We start from the raw sequence: 21,689 nt of genomic DNA on the forward strand, positions 1-21,689 counted from the left end.
CATATTTCTATTGTAAAAAAATAAATTTAAAATAGTAATTATTGCCAGAGATTGTAGTTTAGATATTTGCAAATGCAAATAGAATCGGCAAAATAATGTGAACTTTAAATGTATGAATGTTATATGATATGAATTAAAGCGCAAATGCTGCCAGCTGTGTTAATGAGATTTATGTGAAATAATTGATGAAGCTATTGGCAATGAAACCGAGCATCGCTTAGCTATATCGATTTCAAATGCGTGTGCATTATTAATGATGCATTAGTTTAGGTCGCTGATGTTGCTGTTGCTGCTGTTGCTGTTGCTGGCCTTGCTTGGTTGGCAGTCGAGTCAAGTTGAGTTGAGTTGAGTTGAGTTGAGTCGACCTGTTGCAAGCTGGAGAGATGCTTCTGGAGTTGCCTCTGGAATGTTGGGCATCCCAAGCACGTGGTAATCGGAATCAGTGCAAGTCGACTCAAGCAAGCAAGGAAGGAGGGAAGGAAGTGGAAGTGGAAGTGGAAGTGGTTGGTGGGGCAGAGAGAGAGAGGTGGGAATTTTCTGCTAATGGGGTCGGAGTAATTCAGCGCATCGTCAAGTGGCCAAAGTAGATGCCATAATTAGTGGGGGGCGTGGCTGAGGGCGTGGCTGAGGGGGCGTTGGCGTATCGCATTACAGCACTCAGCTTAGCTGGCATGCTAATGATGAGTGAAAGTTCCCCTCACACTTCCATTTCGAAATGATTGAGCGCGTGTCGTGTTGTCCTTGTCACACTAAAAGCACCGTTAAAAAAACAGCTCAGCACTTTTCTTTTTCCTTTTTTTTTTTATTGCTGCCAAGACGCCGCTGCAACTTGCCAAAAGAAAGAAAAAAATATGAAACACGTGCGGCATTGAGATGCAACTTCTTGTCTCTTTGGCTGAGATTACTTTCAAAGGGGCAGCCAAAAGTCAATTACTATTTGTGCTCAATGCCGAATTGGCCAAATTGAATTGTGTGTGGCAACGGCGCCAAAAGTTGCAGCGAATCGTTGCAAGCGGCGATAAACAATAATTGCAAAGTGTGACAAAAAGCATCTCTGATCGTAAACTTTTGTTCACCCAAAGAAAACCAAAAAAAAAACAAAAAAGAAAGAAACGTCATAAAATCGTCGAGTTGTATAGAAAATATTACGACTCCCCCAAGGAGGGAATAAGTGCTGGCAAATCAAAATTTATGGCAAACAATTAAGTGAATCACAGCGATATGGAGATGGAGATGGCCATGGAGATGGAGAGAGTGAGATAATCTGCTTGCCGCTCGCTCGTGCATCGCATGGCATGGACAGGAAATGGAAATGGAAATGGCAAATGGTAAATGGCAACTTCAAAGCAAAGCAAGTTCAAGTCCAAGTCCACACACAAACGGGAAATTGCAACAAATAGTTGCCAGTCAAATTATTGTCGCACTCTGATTTCCAAAACTCGAAAGGAAATGGAAGCGACAATTGCGATGAACATAAAGATACATGTATCTGTGGCTAAAGATTGACAGCGCCCAGAAGAAGAAGAAGAAGAAGAAGCTGCAGCTCGTTGAAATAATTGCTTAAAGACGCAATAAATTTGATTTTATGCGAAAGCTTTCCTTTCTAGTTTTCTCTTTTTTTCCATCTCTAAGCTTGCAGTTGAATTCCAATTTATTTGTCAGTTGTCTCGTAAAATTTCTGCTATTATTCAGCTCAACTTTTTGCTGCTCGCTGGTTGAATGAAGCAATTAAGAAACATAAATACGCACAAACAAAATTTTTAACAAAATATTTGTGGCCAGTATTCGCAAATAATATCTAAAGAATTTGGTGTAGTTTTTTATTTTTAACAGAGTGTCTTTAATTTGATTTTTTGCAAGTTTAAGTTTAGCTAAATTTTGTTTTAACTGCTAAAGTTAAATTTTGTTTATATAGAGAATATTTAGTTATACCGAAAAAGAAAAACTATTCATAGAATCTGTTCAACATATTTCAATATTTTTCTGTATCAAATGTGCAAAAATAAATCTTCTAATGTAATCTGACTTAAATTAGACTTTTTATCTATATTTTGTTTATATCGAATGTGATGCAATATTCATAATAAATTTGTTTAAGTTAGATAATTTTTTAGTTGAAATGAGAATATTTTTATACCCGATTTGATATATTTTGTCCTCTATGGTATATTTTGAATTTAGTAGTATATCAATATACCAAATATAGCATTTAATATATTTTAACGTATTTGTGGTACATTCATTTTGTATATAAATTAAATTATGAATTAATTTATGATTATAGTACTGTATCAATATACCAAATATAGCATTTGGTATCATTAAAAAATACCGCACTTTTGTTCATTCAAAATGGGTAGCCATATTATTCCTTACTTGTTATATATGTAGTTGAAATTTCTTCAACATTTTTGAGAATATTTTTTTATTCCCGATCTGAAATATGTTGTACTCTATGATATAATTTGAATTTAGTAGTATAACAATATACAAAATGTAGCTTTTGGTATATTTTTGCATTTTTGCGATAAATTTGGAATATCTTCAGAATAATACATCACAGATTTTCTTTTATGCATTTTAGTGAAAAAGTGTTCATAATCAACTTACTTATTTTTCATGCTGTTGAAAAAAAAGTCTAATCAAATTTATCCGATTGTTCAGTGTGTATTTTCATTATAGTTTCTGCTAGTTAATTATTAAATGTAATTTATTTTTGTAATATTTTCATATGAAGTTCTCTGATTGAAACTTGTCGCTTTAACTGCCGCAGAGATGGCCTAAAGCCATAAAGCATGTTTGTCCTTGGCTAACACAGACAGAGAGAGAGAGAGAGAGAGAGAGAGAGCTCTCTCTGTCATTCGCATCATATTTACTTCAGTTCAGCTTGAGTTGCTACAACTTTCGCCGTTCCCCTCAAGGAAAAGCATCGCCTTGTGTGTGTGTGTGTGTGTTGTTTACGTTATGCTGATGTGTGTGTGTGTGTGTGTGTGTCCTTAAATATCAACGTCAGTCAATTTTAATTTCAGTTTAAATTAAATGTGAAGTGCGCCCAAAAGTATGCAAAGCGATTTTTCATGCACATGCCACAGCACGTGTCTGTGTGTGTGTGTGTCGGTGTGTGTGTGTGTGTGTGTGTGTGTATGTCTCTCTCTTTCTCGGTCGCAGTCAGAGGGAGAGCAAGGGAATGGAGTCGATGTCGGGGGGTCGCGTAGTGTTGCTTCACTGATTGGCGCACATTATCCCCAGCGACAACAACAACAACGAGAAATGACAGCGCAGAAAGCAAGGTGAAGAAGCAAAGAGAGAAGGGAAAGGAAAGAGGAGAATGAGAAGTGAAAACGACGACGACGACGACGACGACGCATCGGAAGCAGCCACTGCGAATGTTGAATGGCAACTCTGGCAGCGTCTTCCGACGATGAGCCGCCACGCTCAGAGATACCTGTTATTTATGCGACATGGCCACACACACACTCACACACACACACGCAATGTATGCATAAATTTTGCATGCACACAAAAAAAGGAAAATGAAATAAAAAAGCAATGCGAAGCGAGAAACGATGCAAATATTTCAAGGCTCAACAACTGCGAATTTACTCGCACTCTACATTGAGGCTTAACCAGCAGCTGTCTGTCGCTTTCCAACACTGCCTTCACACATACACCCACACATACACACCCATAACAACAACAAATAATTGAGTCGCTTTTCCTCCGACTGAAATTCTTATTGAGAAGCAGTTAAGCAAATTATTATTGAAGAGATTGGATTTTGTTAATGTAGTTGGATTCATATTTTACAGCTCCTATGTTCATGTGAGTTTTTTTTAAATATTTGAAATTCATTCGCAAGTTACAACTATAAATAGTATAATGATACCTGAGAATCGGATCAAATTTATATTTAGGAAATTATATTTGTATTGCAATAGAATCTTGGCTGCTTTGGCTGACAATCTGGTATATATTGGGCTCTTGTGTATATTCCGCTACATTTATATACCAAATATGACTTTTGGTATAAATTTGATATATTTGTGGTATGTTATTTGGTATATTTTATGAAGAATACCGCACTGTTTTGCTCTTTGGTATATTTTAGAAAGTTGTACTAAATTTATATACCAAATATGACTTTTGGTATAAATTTGATATATTTGTGATATATTATTTGGTATATTTTATGAACAATACCGCACTGTTTTGTTCTTCGGTATATTTTGGAAGGTTCCACTACATTTATATACCAAATATGACCTTTGGTATAAATTTGATATATTTGTGGCATATTATTTGGTATATTTTATGAATAATACCGCACTGTTTTGCTCTTTGGCATATTTTGAAAGGTTCCGCTACATTTATATACCAAATATGACCTTTATATATAGCTTTGATATATTTGTGGTACATTATTTGGTATATTTTATGAATAATGCCGCACTGTTTTGCTTTTATTAAAAATCAAGCTCACTCGACTGCAACTTTCTTACTTGTTTTTTACTCAAATTTTGAGAATCTTTTAAGAATCAAGTTTATGTTGTTAGTTTTTCAAGCTATCTTAATATTTAAAAATCAGTCTAATATTTACTGATAAACAATTTAAATGGAAACCGAAAAATTATATTCCACTAAGTGATAAAAATATTCTTTAAAATTTTCCATTCAATAAAGGAAATTCAAAAAAATATAATAATTAATTAAAAGAATGAAATATAATATTGAACTAAACTTTTTTATAAATAGAAGAGTTCGTTAAAAATTAATATCAGAAAAAATAGACGAATTTTCATTACTCAATGGAATTATGAAGAAAGTTGTTGTTATTTAACTGCGTAAAAAAATGCTTATTTACTTTGAAGTTGGAAACGTAAAAGATGATTTGAATTCAAAAATGTCATTGACTGGTTTTTCATTATAAATGTTGAAAGAAATGTCAAGAAAATAAGAACTTTTTTGAGCTCAGTTTTTGCTTAACTTCGGACAATTAACTCCAGTTTCAATCAGTGATTGTTGAAGTGAGACTTTTAATTAATTAAAAGAATGAAATATAATATTGAACTAAACTCTTTTTATAAACAGAAGAGAACGTTAAAAACTAATAACTGAAAAAATAGACAAATGTTTAGAACTCAATGGAATTATGAAGAAAGTTATTGTTATCTAAATGCTTATTTACTTTGAAGTTGGAAACGTAAAAGATGATTTGAATTCAAAAATGTCATTGACTATTTTTTCATTATAAATGTTGAAGGAAATGTCAAGAAAATAAGAACTATATTCAGCTCAGTTTTTGCTTAACTTCGGACAATTAACTCCAGTTTCAATCAGTGATTGTTGAAGTGAGACTTTGTGTGTTGCGGCTGCTGAGCCGCGGGAAGGACAACCGGAAGGACATATGAAAATCAATATAGACCGCTCTCAGTGTGTGAATATGTGACAAGGACGCGCTAGGGGAGGTAAAAACTCTGAAATGCTGAAGGACGACGTGTGTTATAGAGTTTTTTGTGTTGTTTTTAAAAAGGATATGGATTGGTGATGAGCATGAGGCACCAGTTGCGCGGTCGCGTGTATTGGGTGAGCGCTATTATCGCAATCTCTGGGAAGCCGGGATACGGTAAATTGGGTTCGCCCGACGAGCTGGACGACGACGATGATGTGTGCGAGGAGTCGCCATCGTCGGAGCTGCAGCTGCCGTTGCAGCTTGAGGCGGTCGATGAGCTGCCCGCCGATGTGCCACCAGCGTTGCGTGTGGCACGTGCCACGCTGAGCGATGAGGCGCCACTGTGACGCCTTGCAGCTCGACGTCTTGTTGTCTCCTGGCGATCCTGGCGATCTGAACGATCCTGTCGCTCTTTGCTGCCACCGCGACTCGACTGCTGATAGCGACGATGATGTTGCTGTTGCTGTTGCGATGATTGTTGCTGCTGCTGCTGCTGCTGTTTGTGCTGCATGCTATCGGAGGCATTCGAGTGCTGTCGATGCGTGCGTCGCGTCGCTTGTGGCGTCGCCTCTTTGGCATTGTTATTATTGTTGCTGGCGCTGCAGGAACTCGTTTTACGCGTCAGCCGCTGTTGGCTGCCGCCGGCACTTGCGCTGCCACTGCGACGCAACTTTGATTGCTGTTGCTGTTGCTGTTGTGGTTGCGGTTGCGGTTGCTGTGGCATACTATGGCCACCATCGACAATCACCGACATGGGCGGCTCCTCGTTGGAATGCATTTGTTGTGCCTTCAATTTGCTGATGTTGCTGCTGCTGCTGCTTCTTCTGTTGTCGTCGTCTGATGCTGCTGCTGCTGCCACGCGACGTCGCTGGCCATTGTTCGACTGTCTAGTTGCTGCTGCTGCTGCTATTGCTGCGGTGCCGTCTGTTGCACTGGCAGCTGGCTGCTGCAGCATCTTCGACGGCAACGGCAACGATGACTTGTGTGGCCACCAATGGCAGCTCTGGTCATTCCATTTTGACGCTGCCTCTACTGCTGTCTGCAATTAGAAGAAGCCAAACAACAAGTTGTTCAATGAATGCATTCAAATTGAAGAGTAAAAGTCTATGAAGATTAGAGTTAAAAATCAAACAGCACAAAGGCCAAAGCAGCCAGCGCTAGTAAATTTACGCTAGGTTATAAATTAATTTATACTCTATGCCTTTAATAAATAAACAACTAAATTATGTAGTCAGATTTAATGTTGATTTTTTAATGCCAACTTTTGCGAATTGAACAACATTCGATCAAATGTCCGTTATTTAATTTTAATAGAAGCACAACTGTGCGGTAATATTTTTAAAAAATACCAAATTCATATACCAAAAAATATTGAAATATATAAGATTGTAAAAAAAAGTCTTGTGGTATGAAATTAATGCTAAATTCATATATCTAAAAGCTATATTGCTTATCAATATACTACTACATTAAAATATACCAATTGAAATACCAACTATACGTTGAAATATACCAAATTATATATGTCGTAAATCAATATACGGTGTTACAATATACTAAAGTCATATTCCAAAAAATACTGATGATTATATATCATTGAATTGTTTTGTTGCCATTTTTCGGTATATTATTTTGTACTATAATGCAAAATTCATATATCAAAAAATACTACAAATATACCGAAAGCTATATTTGGTATACCCAAATTTGTGTTCAAATATACCAATTAAAATACCAAATGATATATTTCGTATATTGACATACTACTGCATTAAAAATATACAACATTAGTGTCGAAGGTATAATAAAGTCATAGGATGAAAAAATACTAAAATATATAAAAAGCTATATTTCGAAAAATTTCTTGTTGGCACAAAATTTGAATACCTTTCTAGTCTATGAGTATTCGGTACTTAAAAGCAATCTTCCTATTTGCTATCGTTTTGTATTTATATTGTTTTATAATAAAGTCAAGCAGTTCTGAAGAAAACTTTAATTATTTAGTTGATTCACTCGACTTTAGCTCAATGAAATATTAGTTAGTTCAACCTTATTGATATTACTTAATAAGTATAAAAAAGTTAAGCTAGTGCTTTTGGATACGAAGTGATTCGCGGCGACTTCATCAAAGACGCATAAAAATAAGAAACGCTTTTGGTCTTGCGGTCACACGCAGCGTATGCGCAATATTCCACACACACGGCAAACGGCACACACACACACACACGGCTCACCTACTTGCGCCCACAACAAGCACTTCACGCTGAGGTACGTGCAAAGTTTGTGAATTGATTTTTAATGCGACGCCTTGAAGCGCGTCCCAAAACGCACAATCCGCCTTCTCTTTCACTTTCACTTTTTTCGTTCACCTTCCCATTCCCATTCCTATTGCGCCGTAAAAGCAACCCGTATAATGAAGCCCAAACATAATTTATATACGCACGTGTGTGTGTGCGTGTGTGTGTGTGTGTGTGTGTGTGTGTGTTGGTGGGTATTTGGGGGCTGTAAAAATAATGAGCAGCATATTTTGTGCCCACAACGAAAATTGTAGCATACTTTTTGGGGCGCACTGCGTTTTCACTCTTCGTGTGTGTGTGTGTGTGTGTGTGTGTGTGTGTGTTCAATCATTAATTACGCCAGCTCCATGTGCGAATGTGAGTGTGCGTCCTAAGTATAACACATTAACTTGCCAAAAAAGTGCCACGTTGTGGTTTCTGGCACACACACACACACACACACACCCGCACACACACACACATGCACACACGGGCTGTGTGTGTGTGTACTGCAATTGTGCGAAAATTGGTTTATTGATAGGCAACAAGAGCAACAACAAAACCTGGGCAAACTTTTGCATAGTTGGCAATACGACAAACAGGGCAACAAAAGCAAACAAATTACAATGCCAATTACAGCAACAACAATGTGTGTATTGTGTGTGTGTTGTGTGTATGTGTGGATGAGTGTGTGTATCAACTGGGCCAAGGAAAACAGCAAACCTAGAGCTCAACTTGGGTTCGGGGGGAGGTGGAAAGAGTGCCAATACTTTTCCACTTCCTCAAGAAGACACACACACACACACACGTGCACATTAGCATTTGAGATGCTTAAGCGATAATTTATCGATAAATTATGCATAGCCAGTTGCCGCTAAATGAGATGTAAATTTAAGAGTAAATATTTTTAGAACTTAACACAGACAACATTACTTAAACTTGCATATTAAAAGACGTTCGCCAAAGCGAGTGCAGACTACAATACAAAAGCTTATCGATTTCATTTAGCGATAACACTGTAATAAACGATATAACACAACATTGTCGTAGAGATCAAAATCCCGTTGGCAAGTTGTTAATACAGATATTAATAAACAATAATTATCGGTTAACAATATATAAATCGATAAATCGATTAACGATATATTCTTGATACACCAACAGCAACATGTCTTATTATTAATATCGATAAATTCATTAATTATGTAATATAGATTATTATCGATAAATCGATTATGGATATATTATCGATAAATGAATAACAACATGTCTTATTATTAAATATTAAATCATTATCGTTATCGATTATTATCGATAGATCGATTCTCTTTTGATCTAATTTTAATTATTTCTTAGCGATTTTCAGTAAATCAATTAAGGATATATTCGAGATAAACACATTAATGATATTGTATCGATAAATCAGGAGTAGCAAATTATCAGTTTTAATTTACTGTATTAATCGATAACTGTTTCATTCTAATGAATTTATCAATATGTGGAATCATTATCGATATCGATAGCAACACTTTTCAGAATGCCCAACAATATAGCTTTAACTTTGAGAGAGAGAACATTAAGGCACGTAATGTCAAACATGCGATTCGTTCCACAATAATAATAATAAAGCAGAGAGAGATTATCGATAAATCGATGTGTTTGCAAAGAGCCATTTGATGGCTTTAAGCGTGTGCTTTAACAACTATTTCAAATATTTATCAAACGATTAATCAGTTGTAATCCACGGGTTTGTTTGTGTAGGCAAACGTCCACCTCAAAAAAAAAGGGACAATCTGATTGGTGGGGGTTAGGAGTGAGATGGAGGCGAGACAATGGGGTGTGGCCTTACGTATGTGTGTGTGTGTGTGTGTGTGTTTGTTGGCGTTGACGGCGGCACGTGTCCTGCCAAAGACACGACGCACAAAAGCACAGGCCTAGAAATCAACAATAATTAATCGTTTGCTGGCGCCATTTGTTTACAAACCGGAAACGGAAGTCAGCGCTAAGACAAACAGCAACAACAAGAGAACAACTGAAAGCAGAGCTGAACTTTCAATGTAAAAAGCAGAGAGACAAAGACAGACCGAGAGCGGAGAGCGGAGAGCGAAGAGTGCGCTAACTATTTAAAGCATAATCCAGCAGACCAATAACAAGCATAAACAAGCGCAGAGCGAGCAGCAGTAGATGTATGTGTGTGTGTAAGCGGCTTGTATAATAACACATCGCGCATATGTAAACAAGCAGCAAACACACACACACACACACACAGATACATTTATAATTAAACACAAACAGCGTGGAAAAGCAACTCATGAAATGCTTGAAATGGGGAAAAAGCAGCAGTCGAAAGCAAGCAGCAAAAATACAACGCGGCTTACCAAACATCCCAACACACACACACACACACACACACACTCAGGCACATACATACTCTGCACAGTGGTGTGAAATAATGCGATTATTGTCGCGCTGCAAAATTGTCAGATTTAGTTATTCAAATGTGTGTGTGTGCATCTTTTGTGATATGGGTCATTTGACCTGAAAGCTAAAGCTAAAGCTTGAAGCCAACAAGAACTCAACTGTGAATTTGCGACTGAACAATCAGCAACAATCACTCACAATCAATGGGCAAATCTGCTCTCAATTTGTATTCACATACTATACTATATAGTGCAAATTAAGCTTCGCAAAACGTGGCCTGAATTTATCACAACAATATTGTATGTTTGATTGACTGATCAATCAGCATCTGCCGCCGCCGCCTTACTTACTCGTAATGCGCACTGAAAGCCACTCTCATGAAATGAATTGAATTTGCCAAGCTTAACATTTCTTGCTTCGACCTATTAAGTTTTAATGGATGGATGGATGGATTGCCATCCACAACTTGTGTTCATTTTGATGCATATGTTTTATGACAAATTTCTCAACAATTTCGCTCTTTGTCTTTGTCGCATTCATCTGAAGTATTTGCTTTGAATTTCAATTACTTTTCAATCTCAAATCGATTTGTTACTTTATAAAATTGTTGTGAGCGACATTGCAAAAGTTTATTGCCTATCACAACTTCAAGTTCGAAGTTTACTTTTGCAGCTCTTTAAAACGAATCAGTTATAATTTCATACAATATTTGAATGCGATCGGATACAAGTTTTATAAGTTACTTAAGAAATACTTTTGCATTCTGTGTACTTTTTTTTAGTATTTCTGCGGTATATTTTAAGAATAGTTTGCTTGTATATGGGTAATTCCATGCGAGACTCTTTACATTGAAAATAACATAAACTGAAACAATTTTAAAAATATGTGAATGTTATTCTTAAAGCTCTAGATAAGTACTTTGATTAGAGCTAAGAATGGTTTTTGAATTTTCTTTCTGTTTTGTTTTCTGTTCTGATAATTGCAAACATTATATGATATATTTCCAGTATTTTTTCAGTATCTTATTTGGTACATTTTAAAGAATAATACCGCACTGACTTGGTAGTATTTTTTAAATGTCGATATACCAAATATGGTCTTTAGTATATGTTCCGTATTTTAGTAGTCAATATTTTGTGATATATTTTAAAAATAATCTCGCACAGTTTGAATTTTATTCAAAATGGGTAGCGAGTATTTCACAGTCGAGTTGTATCCCTTTTTTTTTTGTGTCTGTCAAGTTTATTTATAACAGTTGCCGCTTGGACACGCCAACTTTTCATTTTTTTTTCTTGGTTTTTCGTTTTTCTTTTTTGTGCTTTCCCTAATCATATTGCTTACAATGTTTGTGACTTGTTATTTTGCATAACAAGCGATTGACTTTTGCCCCAACGTGCAGTCACAAAATGACTTATAAAAGTATATTTCAATTTTTTGAACCATTTTTTTGTTACTGATTATCCGAGTTGCTGTTGTTGGGTTAGTTTTGTTATCCCTCGACTGGGAAGGGAAAAAGAAGTTTTTTTGCTCGCCACATTAGCCCGTAAAATTATGCAAATAGATTTGGCATGTGTGTGTGTATTCCTTTCAATTTTGTTCGTTTCTTTTTTTCGTGGACTGTCTGGGGCAGCAAAGTGAAAAGCTTCAGTGGCAAATAAATAACGTATGAGTGGAGTCAGAGACGGAGATGGAGTTGAAGAAACTGGCGTAGCATAATTTACTTTTAAATGTAAAATCGAGTCGAGAGTTGCTGTCATTGATATGAGGCTGCCTGTCGCAGCCAGACACTGAGAGCCCAGATTAAAATGAAAGCAGCAGCAGAGGAAAAAAAAATGAGAAGAAATACGCATACGCAGCGTTGTGCACGGTGAAAAATAAATCAAAGCGAGCACAACGACGACGACGACGCGGCGCCGAGTTGCCCCTCTTCTTATTGCCGTAGTCTGTTGTTGTTGTTGCTGTTGTTGCTGTTGTTCTCTCTGGCTGTGGCATGCTGAGATTTATGCTTCACGTTGTTTATGCGACTGGCATTCTCCCTTCTCTCTCTCTCTGTTTCTCCAACTCTCGCTTACTTTCTCCCACTCAGAGCTGTCACACATTAGCATAAATCCAAGCACTTTTAAGCAGCTTCCTCTCTCTCTTTCTCTCTCCTTCTCTGTCTGTCTCCTTCTTTCTCTGATTTGGCATAGTTTTTGATCATTGTTTCAAATGCTACGCGTCGTTGTTGTCGTTATTATTGCCATTCCATTAGGCAATGACACGCGCGCCATCATCGAAATCATCAAAAATCGCAAGTACCAAGAAAATCTCAGTGTCCAGTTGCGATGTATTTAGCATTAATATTTATGATTGCTCATCTGTGTATCGAGCGAGCCTGTTCGCATTCGCATTCTTGTTTTCATTGCGCTGATTTTATTACGAATGTTATTTCCTTTTTCTCGCTCAGCACACAGTGAGTGAGCAGAGGGTATGATAACTGACTGAGACGGTTAGTAAAGAGGAAAAATGTGCTAAAGTCAAGAATAAAATCTTGAATCAAGATTTGTATGCCAAAATATAACCAAGAATTAGAGAACCTTTAAGATTATTTGAACCTAAAAAATCTTATTCCAACAGTGTTATTTTTAAGACCGAATAAATATTAAATGAGTGTTTTTCAATCCAGTTTTTTGTGGTGTAGACTCTCATGAGTTTATCTTTCTACTCTTGGATGTCTTTGAAATAAGTTTTTGAGATATGCATTCAATAAAATGTATAATACTTAAATTGATTTTCTGTAGTCGCGTTTTGGACCGCTTTGGTGTATTCGAGTTTCTTGTCAAGACTTTTCTCCTTTTCAAATTATGGAACATAAATATATAATACTAAGATTGCTTTACAAAAATATTTAAGAGATTCTTCTTAAGACTTTTCCTTTTCCTGTTCTAATCACCACAAGTATTTCTATAAAGTAAAACTTGTGAGTTTTTAAGTAATTAAAGTAAAGAAGCATCAATTTAATTTAATCAATATTAAATTTGTTTAAACTCTAGTTTTTCTAAATAGATTATTTCAAAGCAAATCTGCAGCAATGTAAATGAAGCTTTATAGCGTTACAAATTGCAGGGTATCTCGCAGTCGAGCTCAATGCTTTTAATTTGATTTTTGTTTTTTATTTAGCTGGGCGCATAAAAATACAAAAGCTCATTTTCATGCTCAGCAGCTGCCAAACGCACAGCAAAAAAAGTCTTCTTTACCTTAACACACACAGTTACACACCACTAAAACTCACACACACACACACACACACACACACACACACACACTTACACATAAGCAGTTGAAGTTTTTTTCCATTTCATTTTCCAATTTCATTGGCTTTCGGTCTGCTGTTGCTTTTCAGCATCATTGAACGCATTTGTTACTTTGCTCTGACCGCGTTTGGTTTTCACTTTTATGCTTTCAGAACAGTTTGCTCGCTCTCTGTCTCTCTCTCTGTCTCTGTCTCTTTCTTTCTGTATGTGTGTGTGGGTTGTGTATGTGCTTATTGTCGTTTTAAATACACAGCCGTAAAATTCATATTTTTATGCCATGGCTTTTATTGGCCATTTGCTGAAGCACCTTGCAGTCAAGTGGCCCAAAAGTATCTCAATGTCCTCGCATCTCCATCTGTAACTGTAACTGTAACTGTAACTGTTGCTCCAAATGTATCTGCAACTGTGGCTGTAACTTTATCTCATATCTCAGTTTCTGTATTCGATTACAATTCGCTAATGCAATATGCCCAACAGCCCAAACACATAAGCATAATATTTCGACTATATACTAAATATACTATATAGTATATACCACAGTATTTGAGTATGTTTCAGCTTTAGTCCAGAGACATTAAGATTCAGTTTTGCCACTGACTGAATATTAATGCTCTTTTCCCTTGCCTCCCAAATGGATTCTGGTGCTATAAACTCTTTATTCCCAACGTTGCTTACGGCATTACAACATTATTATTGCAAATTAGTTGTTATTCTTAATAGTAACTGGGTGAATTCATATTCGAAATTCAGAGTTAGACATCGATTGGAGTATGTGCAATTCATAATTTTTAGAATTAACCTGAAAGTATCTTTAATCCATAACAATTACAAGAAAATGTTGACTTGATTCTTGATTTTGAGATTTTTTCTATTTTTATTTCTAACATAAATACTACACTGTTTTGTTGTTGTTATCGGTATATACCAATAAAGACTTCGGATATATTATTGTATTTTTAGTATATTAAATTGGTATTTATTTTAGAATAATACCGCAATGTTTTGCTGTAATTTGCCTAACGGCTTTGAAGTAAAATGATTTCTGCTGGAGCTTATATTTCATTTCTTATCGGTAATCAGTATATTTCTAGTATTTGGTATATTAGATTGGTATATTTTTAGAATAATACCGCAATGCTTTTCTGCCCGAGCTTCTTTTTGCATTTGCATTTGTTATCGGAATACCAATTAAACACTTTAGTATATTTTTAGTATTTGGTATATTCGATGGGTATATTTTTAGAATAATACCGCAATGCTTTTCTTCTCGAGCTTCTTTTTTGCATTTGCATTTGTTATCAGTATACCAATTAAACACTTTAGTATATTTTTAGTATTTTGTATATGAAATTGGTATATTTTTAGAATAATACCGCAATGCTTTTCTGCCCAAGCTTCTCTTTTTTCATTGGCATTTGTTATCGGTATACCAGTTAAAGACTTTAGTATATTTTTGGTATTTTTGTATATGAAATTGGTATATTTTTAGAATAATACTGCACTGCTTTGCTGATTTCGTAGTTGTTTCTCAATTGAAATGATTTCTGCTGCAGCTTCTTTTAGCATTTGCAATGTTGGAGCTTTGATCTGCAATATCTAAAATTACTGAGAATAAGAACTGTCTAGAATAAATGCATTTTGCTTAACAAATATTTGCTGCAGCTTCTTCTTTTGTGTTCTGTTGATTTGCAGTGCTATTTTGTGTAAATTTTCCATTCATCTCGTTTATAGTTGTTGCGTTTAATGATAGATGAATGTGAGATGAGATGCAGGCTCCCTCGATTTATTGCCAAGTTTGTGTCGTGCTGTCGTCAAGCAATTTGTGCACAGGTTTTCTTAAAACAGTTGTTGTTGTTGCTGTTGTTGTTGTTGTTCGTGTTCTTGTTCGTGTTGTGTTGCCTTGCTCAGAGATTCCCTTTTGCCTTTCAATGCCAAAAGGAAGGCAGAGAGGCGGGGGCGACAAGTAATTTACAATATCGATGCTTCAAGGTGGAGCTCGGGTTGATTCGTTCAGGTTTTGGTTCAGCAGCCGCAGCCTTGGCTTAAGATTCGAGATTATCATGAAGCTGGCAGCTTTTAGCTGCTTTTTTTATTATTTAACAGCTGCAGCTGACGCCAACGGCTGCGACGCAGGTGAATGTAAGTAAGCGAATGCAAAAAGGAGGAAGGAAGCGCCAAGTCGATGATGCCAAAGATGATGATGACGAAGACGAGGACGAAGCAAAATGAACAAGAGAAGGACGTCGAGGACGAAACGTCAACGGATGTGGCTTGGCGTTCCTTGTGCCTGGCTGGCTGGTTGGTTGGTTGGCGACGCGTTGTCCTCATTACTTAAAAGCGCGCCAACGCGCGTTGCCAACTTGATTGAATGAGTTGGGCGTGTGGGCGTGGCAGCATGACGTGACTACTGCCAAGCGACAGCAGGCAAAGGAAGGGGCGGGGGCGGGGGCGGGACGAACAAAATATGGTAAAATGCCAAGCCGAACGAACGAACAAGCTAAAAACACGTAGCTCACAGATTGTGGCTACCTGGCGTATGCGTAATATGCGCATTTGTAAACAATTTGCAGCTGAAATTACGATTGCAATTCTCATAATTAAAATCAACTTGAATTTATCTGCCCAAAAGTGATTAAATTTGCTTTTATTCTATTTATTTTATTTATGTTATCCATCAATTTAACAGTTGATTGCAATATTTGCTTGTTGCTTGTTTTTAACACATTTAATTAATAGAGCACTTTATTGCAAAAAATGCTTATCTTTAGCATTTCAACTGTTTTCAAAGCAACTCGATGAGTTGCAATTTAGCTACATAACGAATCGATGGGATTGCAAGATAAGTGCAAGAGAGAATACATTTAGTTTTTAGTATATTTTAGTATAATTTCGGTATATTAATTCGGTATATTTGACCAATAATAATATTTTTGGAGTCTATGGTATTTTTGAAATGGAATATTAACGATATACATTTTATATATTCAAAGAATATTTCAGTATTTTTGTCGGTATATTAGTTTGGCATATTTAAATGATAATATAGATAAATAACATAATTTCAATAATTGATGAATCTTTGCAGTTGTCAAGTCTTAAATTCGCACAGGATTTTTTAAAATCAAAGATTGCTTATTCGAGCCGAAGTTACTCACATTCAAATTCGGCTTTTTAATAGCTTTAAAAAAGGTAGCATTTGTGTGTATGCTTTCAAGCATTATTTATTCTAATTTCGCAAACGAAAACCAAATGAGTCCGCAGTTTAAAAATAAAGCCCATAAATGGAATTTGATATTATTAAAAACGAGAGTAAAATAAAATCACAGCATTTTGTTGATATTTAATGCGTTCGCAGCTGGGGATCCCCCAAAGAAAAAAAAAATGCCAGAGTTCGAGGAGTAGTTGTCTAAATCCGACAGACACACACACACACACACACACACATGTGTCCTTTGGAGTTGGACTCAAGTGTTTGGGCGTATTATAGATTTGCCCTTTCGGGACAATGCTGTGATGCACTGCTTCCCTCTCTCTCTCTCGCTCTCGCTCTCTCTGTCCACCTTCTCTTGCTTTCTCTCTCGCTCTTGTGCTGTGGTCAGACCAATGAATTTTTATGCAAATTCTTTTTCGTTGGCCACTGCAAAAGCAACAACAACGACTACGACAACTTGTTGCCACATTCTGTATAAGGGTTTCATTTTTTCGGGTTTCTTTTTTTTTTTGTGTGGTTGTTGCGGGGAATTGTTGCTCAGTGGGAAGGGAGAGGAAAAGGGGGGGAGAGAGGGAAGGGACTCTCGAATTTCCCTGTCTCTCTGTGTTGTCAGTCAACAAGGGAGCAACTGCGGTCGGTTTCGTTTGGGTTTGGGACTCCCACTCGCCACTCGCCTGCCAGCAGCGTTGACAAATTAAACAAATAAGACAACAGCAACAACAACAACAACACACCAAAACACACACACACACAGCAAACACACAACAGCAACTCGTAATTCGATTTCAGCTCTCTCCCTTTTCTTTTTTGGTAGGAGGAGAGAAATGACAACGACATGTAAATACTTTTTGGTCCTCGTCGCCCAACCAAACGGAAATGCTTAGAATTTTGTTGACAACAGCAGCAACAACAACAACGACAACAGCAACTCGAACAACAACAAGCCAACAAAAAATAAAAGGCAAGCAAAGAAAGCAAAACCAAAACTTTTTGGCCCAAATCGAAAAGCACACGAATGAATTTTCATTCAATTATCCTGAACATTTGCCTCGTCCTGGTCCAGGACTCGCAGGTCTTCTTCTCCCTCTCCCTCTCCGTCTCCTTTCTCTTCCTCTTCTGTGTCGTCCTTTGCTGCATGTTCTTGTTGTTTGTTTGTTTGTTTTATTTGTCTGGGGACTGAAACTAGCCCCAAACTGCTCAAGGGACTTGCTCTCCATCTCTCTCAACGTTCTCTCTCTTTCTCTCTCCACTCGATCTCTCTGTTTGTTAGTTGCTTGTTTGGGCCACGTTAAGGCCATTGTCTTAGTGCCGTGCAGTGTTGACTGAAAATTCATAGCTGCTCTGTTTCAATTTTGGCCTCTGTGGCACGCTGCCTGGCTTCAGTTATCCTTGCTGTTGTCCTGCCGCCTGCCGCCAGCCGACAGCCTCTTTCGCCTTCGTCCACCAACTTTTGGCCATAAAATTTCATTTTATCAAACAATGAAAACGTGTTGGACGCGCGCGCGAGCTTCACGACATGAGGACAGCACAGGACAAAAGGACGATACGGAGAACACTGGCACACTCAAGGTGCGCCTAGAAGCGTCTTTTAGACTCTTGAAGAGAAATCGCATTGACTGTTGTTGTTCGGCGAATTTCACATGCTATCGTTAAGCTCTTTAGCGTTAAACATTTGTGCTTAGCAGTTGTCACTTATTTAACGTACTCAAAAGCAACTGTAGCGAAGTATTCTTGAAATTAATATACCAAAAATATACTGAAATATGCCGATATGTATATTTGGTATATTGATATACTAAATTTTATGTAAAAAGTGACAGACGGACTTGCCCGATATACAATAAATTGAATTAATATACTAAAAAATACTAAAGATATACCGAAATGTATATTTGGTATATTGATATACTAAATTTTATGTAAAAAGTGGCAGACGGACTTGCTCGATATATAATAAATTGAATTAATATACTAAAAATACTAAAGATATACCGAAATGTATATTTGGTATATTGAAATACTAAATTTTATGTAAAAAGTGGCAGACGGACTTGACCGATATACAATAAATTGAATTAAGATACTAAAAAATACTAAAAATATACCGAAATGTATGGTATTTTTCCATAATAAGTTCTATTTTAAAAATGTTACCCAATAATAGACGGACTTGGCTGATATACAGTAAATGAAATTAATATACCAAAAAATACTAAAAAAATATACCGTAATATATATGTGGTAAATTGATATACTAAGCTCAGCGTAAAAATTTCATCTAGTGACAGACAAACTTACCTGATAAACAATAAATCAAAATAATATTCAAAAAAAATACTGAAAAATACCGAGAGGTATATATAGTATATTGATATAAGAGTTTCTGTGTATGAAATGTGATTTAGTGACAGACGGACTTGGCTGATATGCAAAATAAGGAAAAAACCTATCTGATATCTAAAGTTCACAGCTTCAAGCAGAAAATTTCAGCAAATAATTCCAGCAACTTCAATGCTAATAGAAATGTTCCAACTAGTTTCTTTCTCAGGGCAGGGGACGAACTCAAGTTTGAACTCAACTTTTAAGCTGCTTACCAAGTTGTAGCATCTTTCGTTTTCTTTTTTTTGCCTGTTGTTTCCCACTGATTTGGCCTCTCCCCAATTTTTAGCATTTTCTTTCTCGTTGTCCCTTATCCCACATTTTAAATGTTCGTTACTTTTTTGTTTGTTTAATTGAGTTCCTTCATATTCCTTTGTGTAATTATGTATGCTTTACTTATAATTATAAAGGTAAGGACGGAGCTCTTATAACGTCTTTGGCTTACCAAAAAAGTTCACAGTTTTCTGCCTCCTTTTAATGTTTATTTGTTTGTTTTTTGCCTTTTCGATACCCTAGCACGTGGGCAGGTAGCTTACTTTTGTAATCGGATATGTTGCATTTGGGGGAAGGGAAGTGAGTGAGCTCATCAGCCGAATCGATATATGAGAGTAATTTTTTATTATAATATTCAAAGTGATACTTTACGTAACGATTTTGTTTTCAAATTCTATTTCAAGAAAAATTTTAAGTTTCTGTGTTCCATTTCTCTCTGAAAATAAGTTAAAAATAAAATGGACTAAACAATGAAATTTTTTTTTTTGGATAACAGCTATCGAAATCTTTAGAGCTTAAATTTTTCTTAATTTAAGCATTTTTTAATAGCGTTTTTTTCGATATAAGCTTTTAACTTTTTTTGCAATAGCAAAACTTCTTTAAGCTTCTTTGCATCGTTTGCCAACATTTTCCTATTTATTTCTTTGAACTTTCTTTTTTGTTTCGTTTGCAATTAAACTTTTTGCCCATGATTTCCATTTGTGCTTTTCCACGTTTTTGTCACTTTTGTGGGGGAAATTTTCAATTTTTCGGTTTTTAATTGGCCGCCAGGTCAACGATAAGCAAACGAAATTGCCGAATAATTGACTGCATGTTGGCTGTGTTTTGTTGTTGTTGTTATTATAGCTCCTCTAGCTGATTAGGCCAATGTCCTGCACACAAAAGGCGACCATTAAGTGGCATAAGGCGCGTCCTAAAACTTGCCTAATTGGCCACTGCTTCGGCCTCTCGTTTTCAGCCTCAGCCTCTGCCTCTGCCTCTGCCACATTCTGATGCCGCCTTCGCTTTTGGTGGGCATCCACGCAAAAACCTTTTTACGCAAAGTTGCCCACAAAAATTGTGTTGGCCCGCTTTTGTGGGCGTCATAAAATAAAAAAAAAAAAAATTCCAAACGAAACGCAACGCAACGAAAGTGGAGAGTAAAATAGCTACCGAAAATATGTCAGCTATGAATTTGTAAGTAGAGCACAACCTGTGTGTTCATGTTCATGTTGATGTTCATGGACCACAGCAGCTGCTTGGACCACAGGCAATCAACTGTTATACACAGCTTTTTTTACGGGGGTGCCTGCAACTGCCATGGCGATGGCGATGGGCAATATCATTAAGCAATTTACCCGCAAAAATTGCTCTCAACTTTTATGCTAAATTGTTAAAGCAAGTCTGCATTTGACTACTTGTAGTTTGCTGTAATTTCATTCTTTCGCTGTTATACATGAACAAAAGTTATAACTGCTACTGCGACATCATTTATTTAGGCTTAGTTTGGATTTCTGAGTGGCTATAAGAGAAGCATGAAAATCTCTAGCATCAATCAAATAAATTAAACGAGTATTGTTGGAAATCTTTTGCACTGTGATTGAAATCAAGTTTTGAAACTGTTATATTGTTAACTATTCAGTAAATATATAATTTATGAAATGTTGTCGAGTCTTTTGAAATGTACTTGAATGGGAAACCTTTTTGCTAGTTAAAACTATGATGTTACAAACTGTTATACAATTCTTTTGTATACAAGTAAACTGTAATACAGCTTTTGGTTAACTGTTACTCAAAGAACTGTTATACAGTCAGTCAAGCTCAATTTCTCAAGTGAGTACATTAAACGATTGTAATACTGTTATACAGTCAAGTACCTTAGACAACAAAACTGTGATAATGGTTGATACAGAATGCATTGCGAACTGTTATACAATCAACTGTTATACTGTTATTTCTCAATTGATCTACATTCAACGATTACGACGCTATTTTCAAAGTGATTTCAAATCACAAACTGTTATACAGCTGCACCTTGACAAGCTACACCTGCAGCCAAGTTCTTCAGCACCACAGTAGAGTGCGTGTAGTTTGTGGCATGTGGCAGTGCTTAGCCTTGGTACACCTGCAAATGGAACTTGTGTCCACTCGTGAGTCAGCGACAGTTTTGCTAAGCTCGCGCCAAAAAGAGAGAGAGTCCAGAGAGCCTAGGGCTCAAGTTGGCTGTCACCTTGAGATCTAAACACAACGAGGCAACGTATAACAAGCGAACAGCAGCAGCAGCAGAAGTATAAGAAGAGAACGACAAGGCCAAGCTAACAACAACAATAACAAACACAAGCAACTGTCAGCCTATGGACCCGCAATTTGACCTGTTCCTAAGACTTAAACTCAGGTTGCACAGCAAC

At 36.6% G+C, this 21,689-nt stretch overlaps 1 protein-coding gene across 15 annotated transcripts in view; it reads right to left on the reverse strand.

Annotated features, from left to right (window-relative positions):
• Nucleotides 1-21,689, reverse strand: part of LOC133847019 (uncharacterized) — a 139,677-nt gene that overhangs the window by 60,574 nt on the left and 57,414 nt on the right. For all 15 annotated transcript variants that reach the window (XM_062281740.1, XM_062281733.1, XM_062281734.1 and 12 more), the window contains exon 2: nt 5,536-6,488. In XM_062281740.1, coding sequence (XP_062137724.1) covers nt 5,536-6,404 — 869 coding nt within the window. In that variant the 5' untranslated portion in view covers nt 6,405-6,488. The remainder of the gene's footprint in view (nt 1-5,535; nt 6,489-21,689) is intronic.

This window comes from Drosophila sulfurigaster, chromosome X, assembly GCF_023558435.1.
Source record: "Drosophila sulfurigaster albostrigata strain 15112-1811.04 chromosome X, ASM2355843v2, whole genome shotgun sequence".
Lineage (NCBI taxonomy): Eukaryota > Metazoa > Arthropoda > Insecta > Diptera > Drosophilidae > Drosophila > Drosophila sulfurigaster.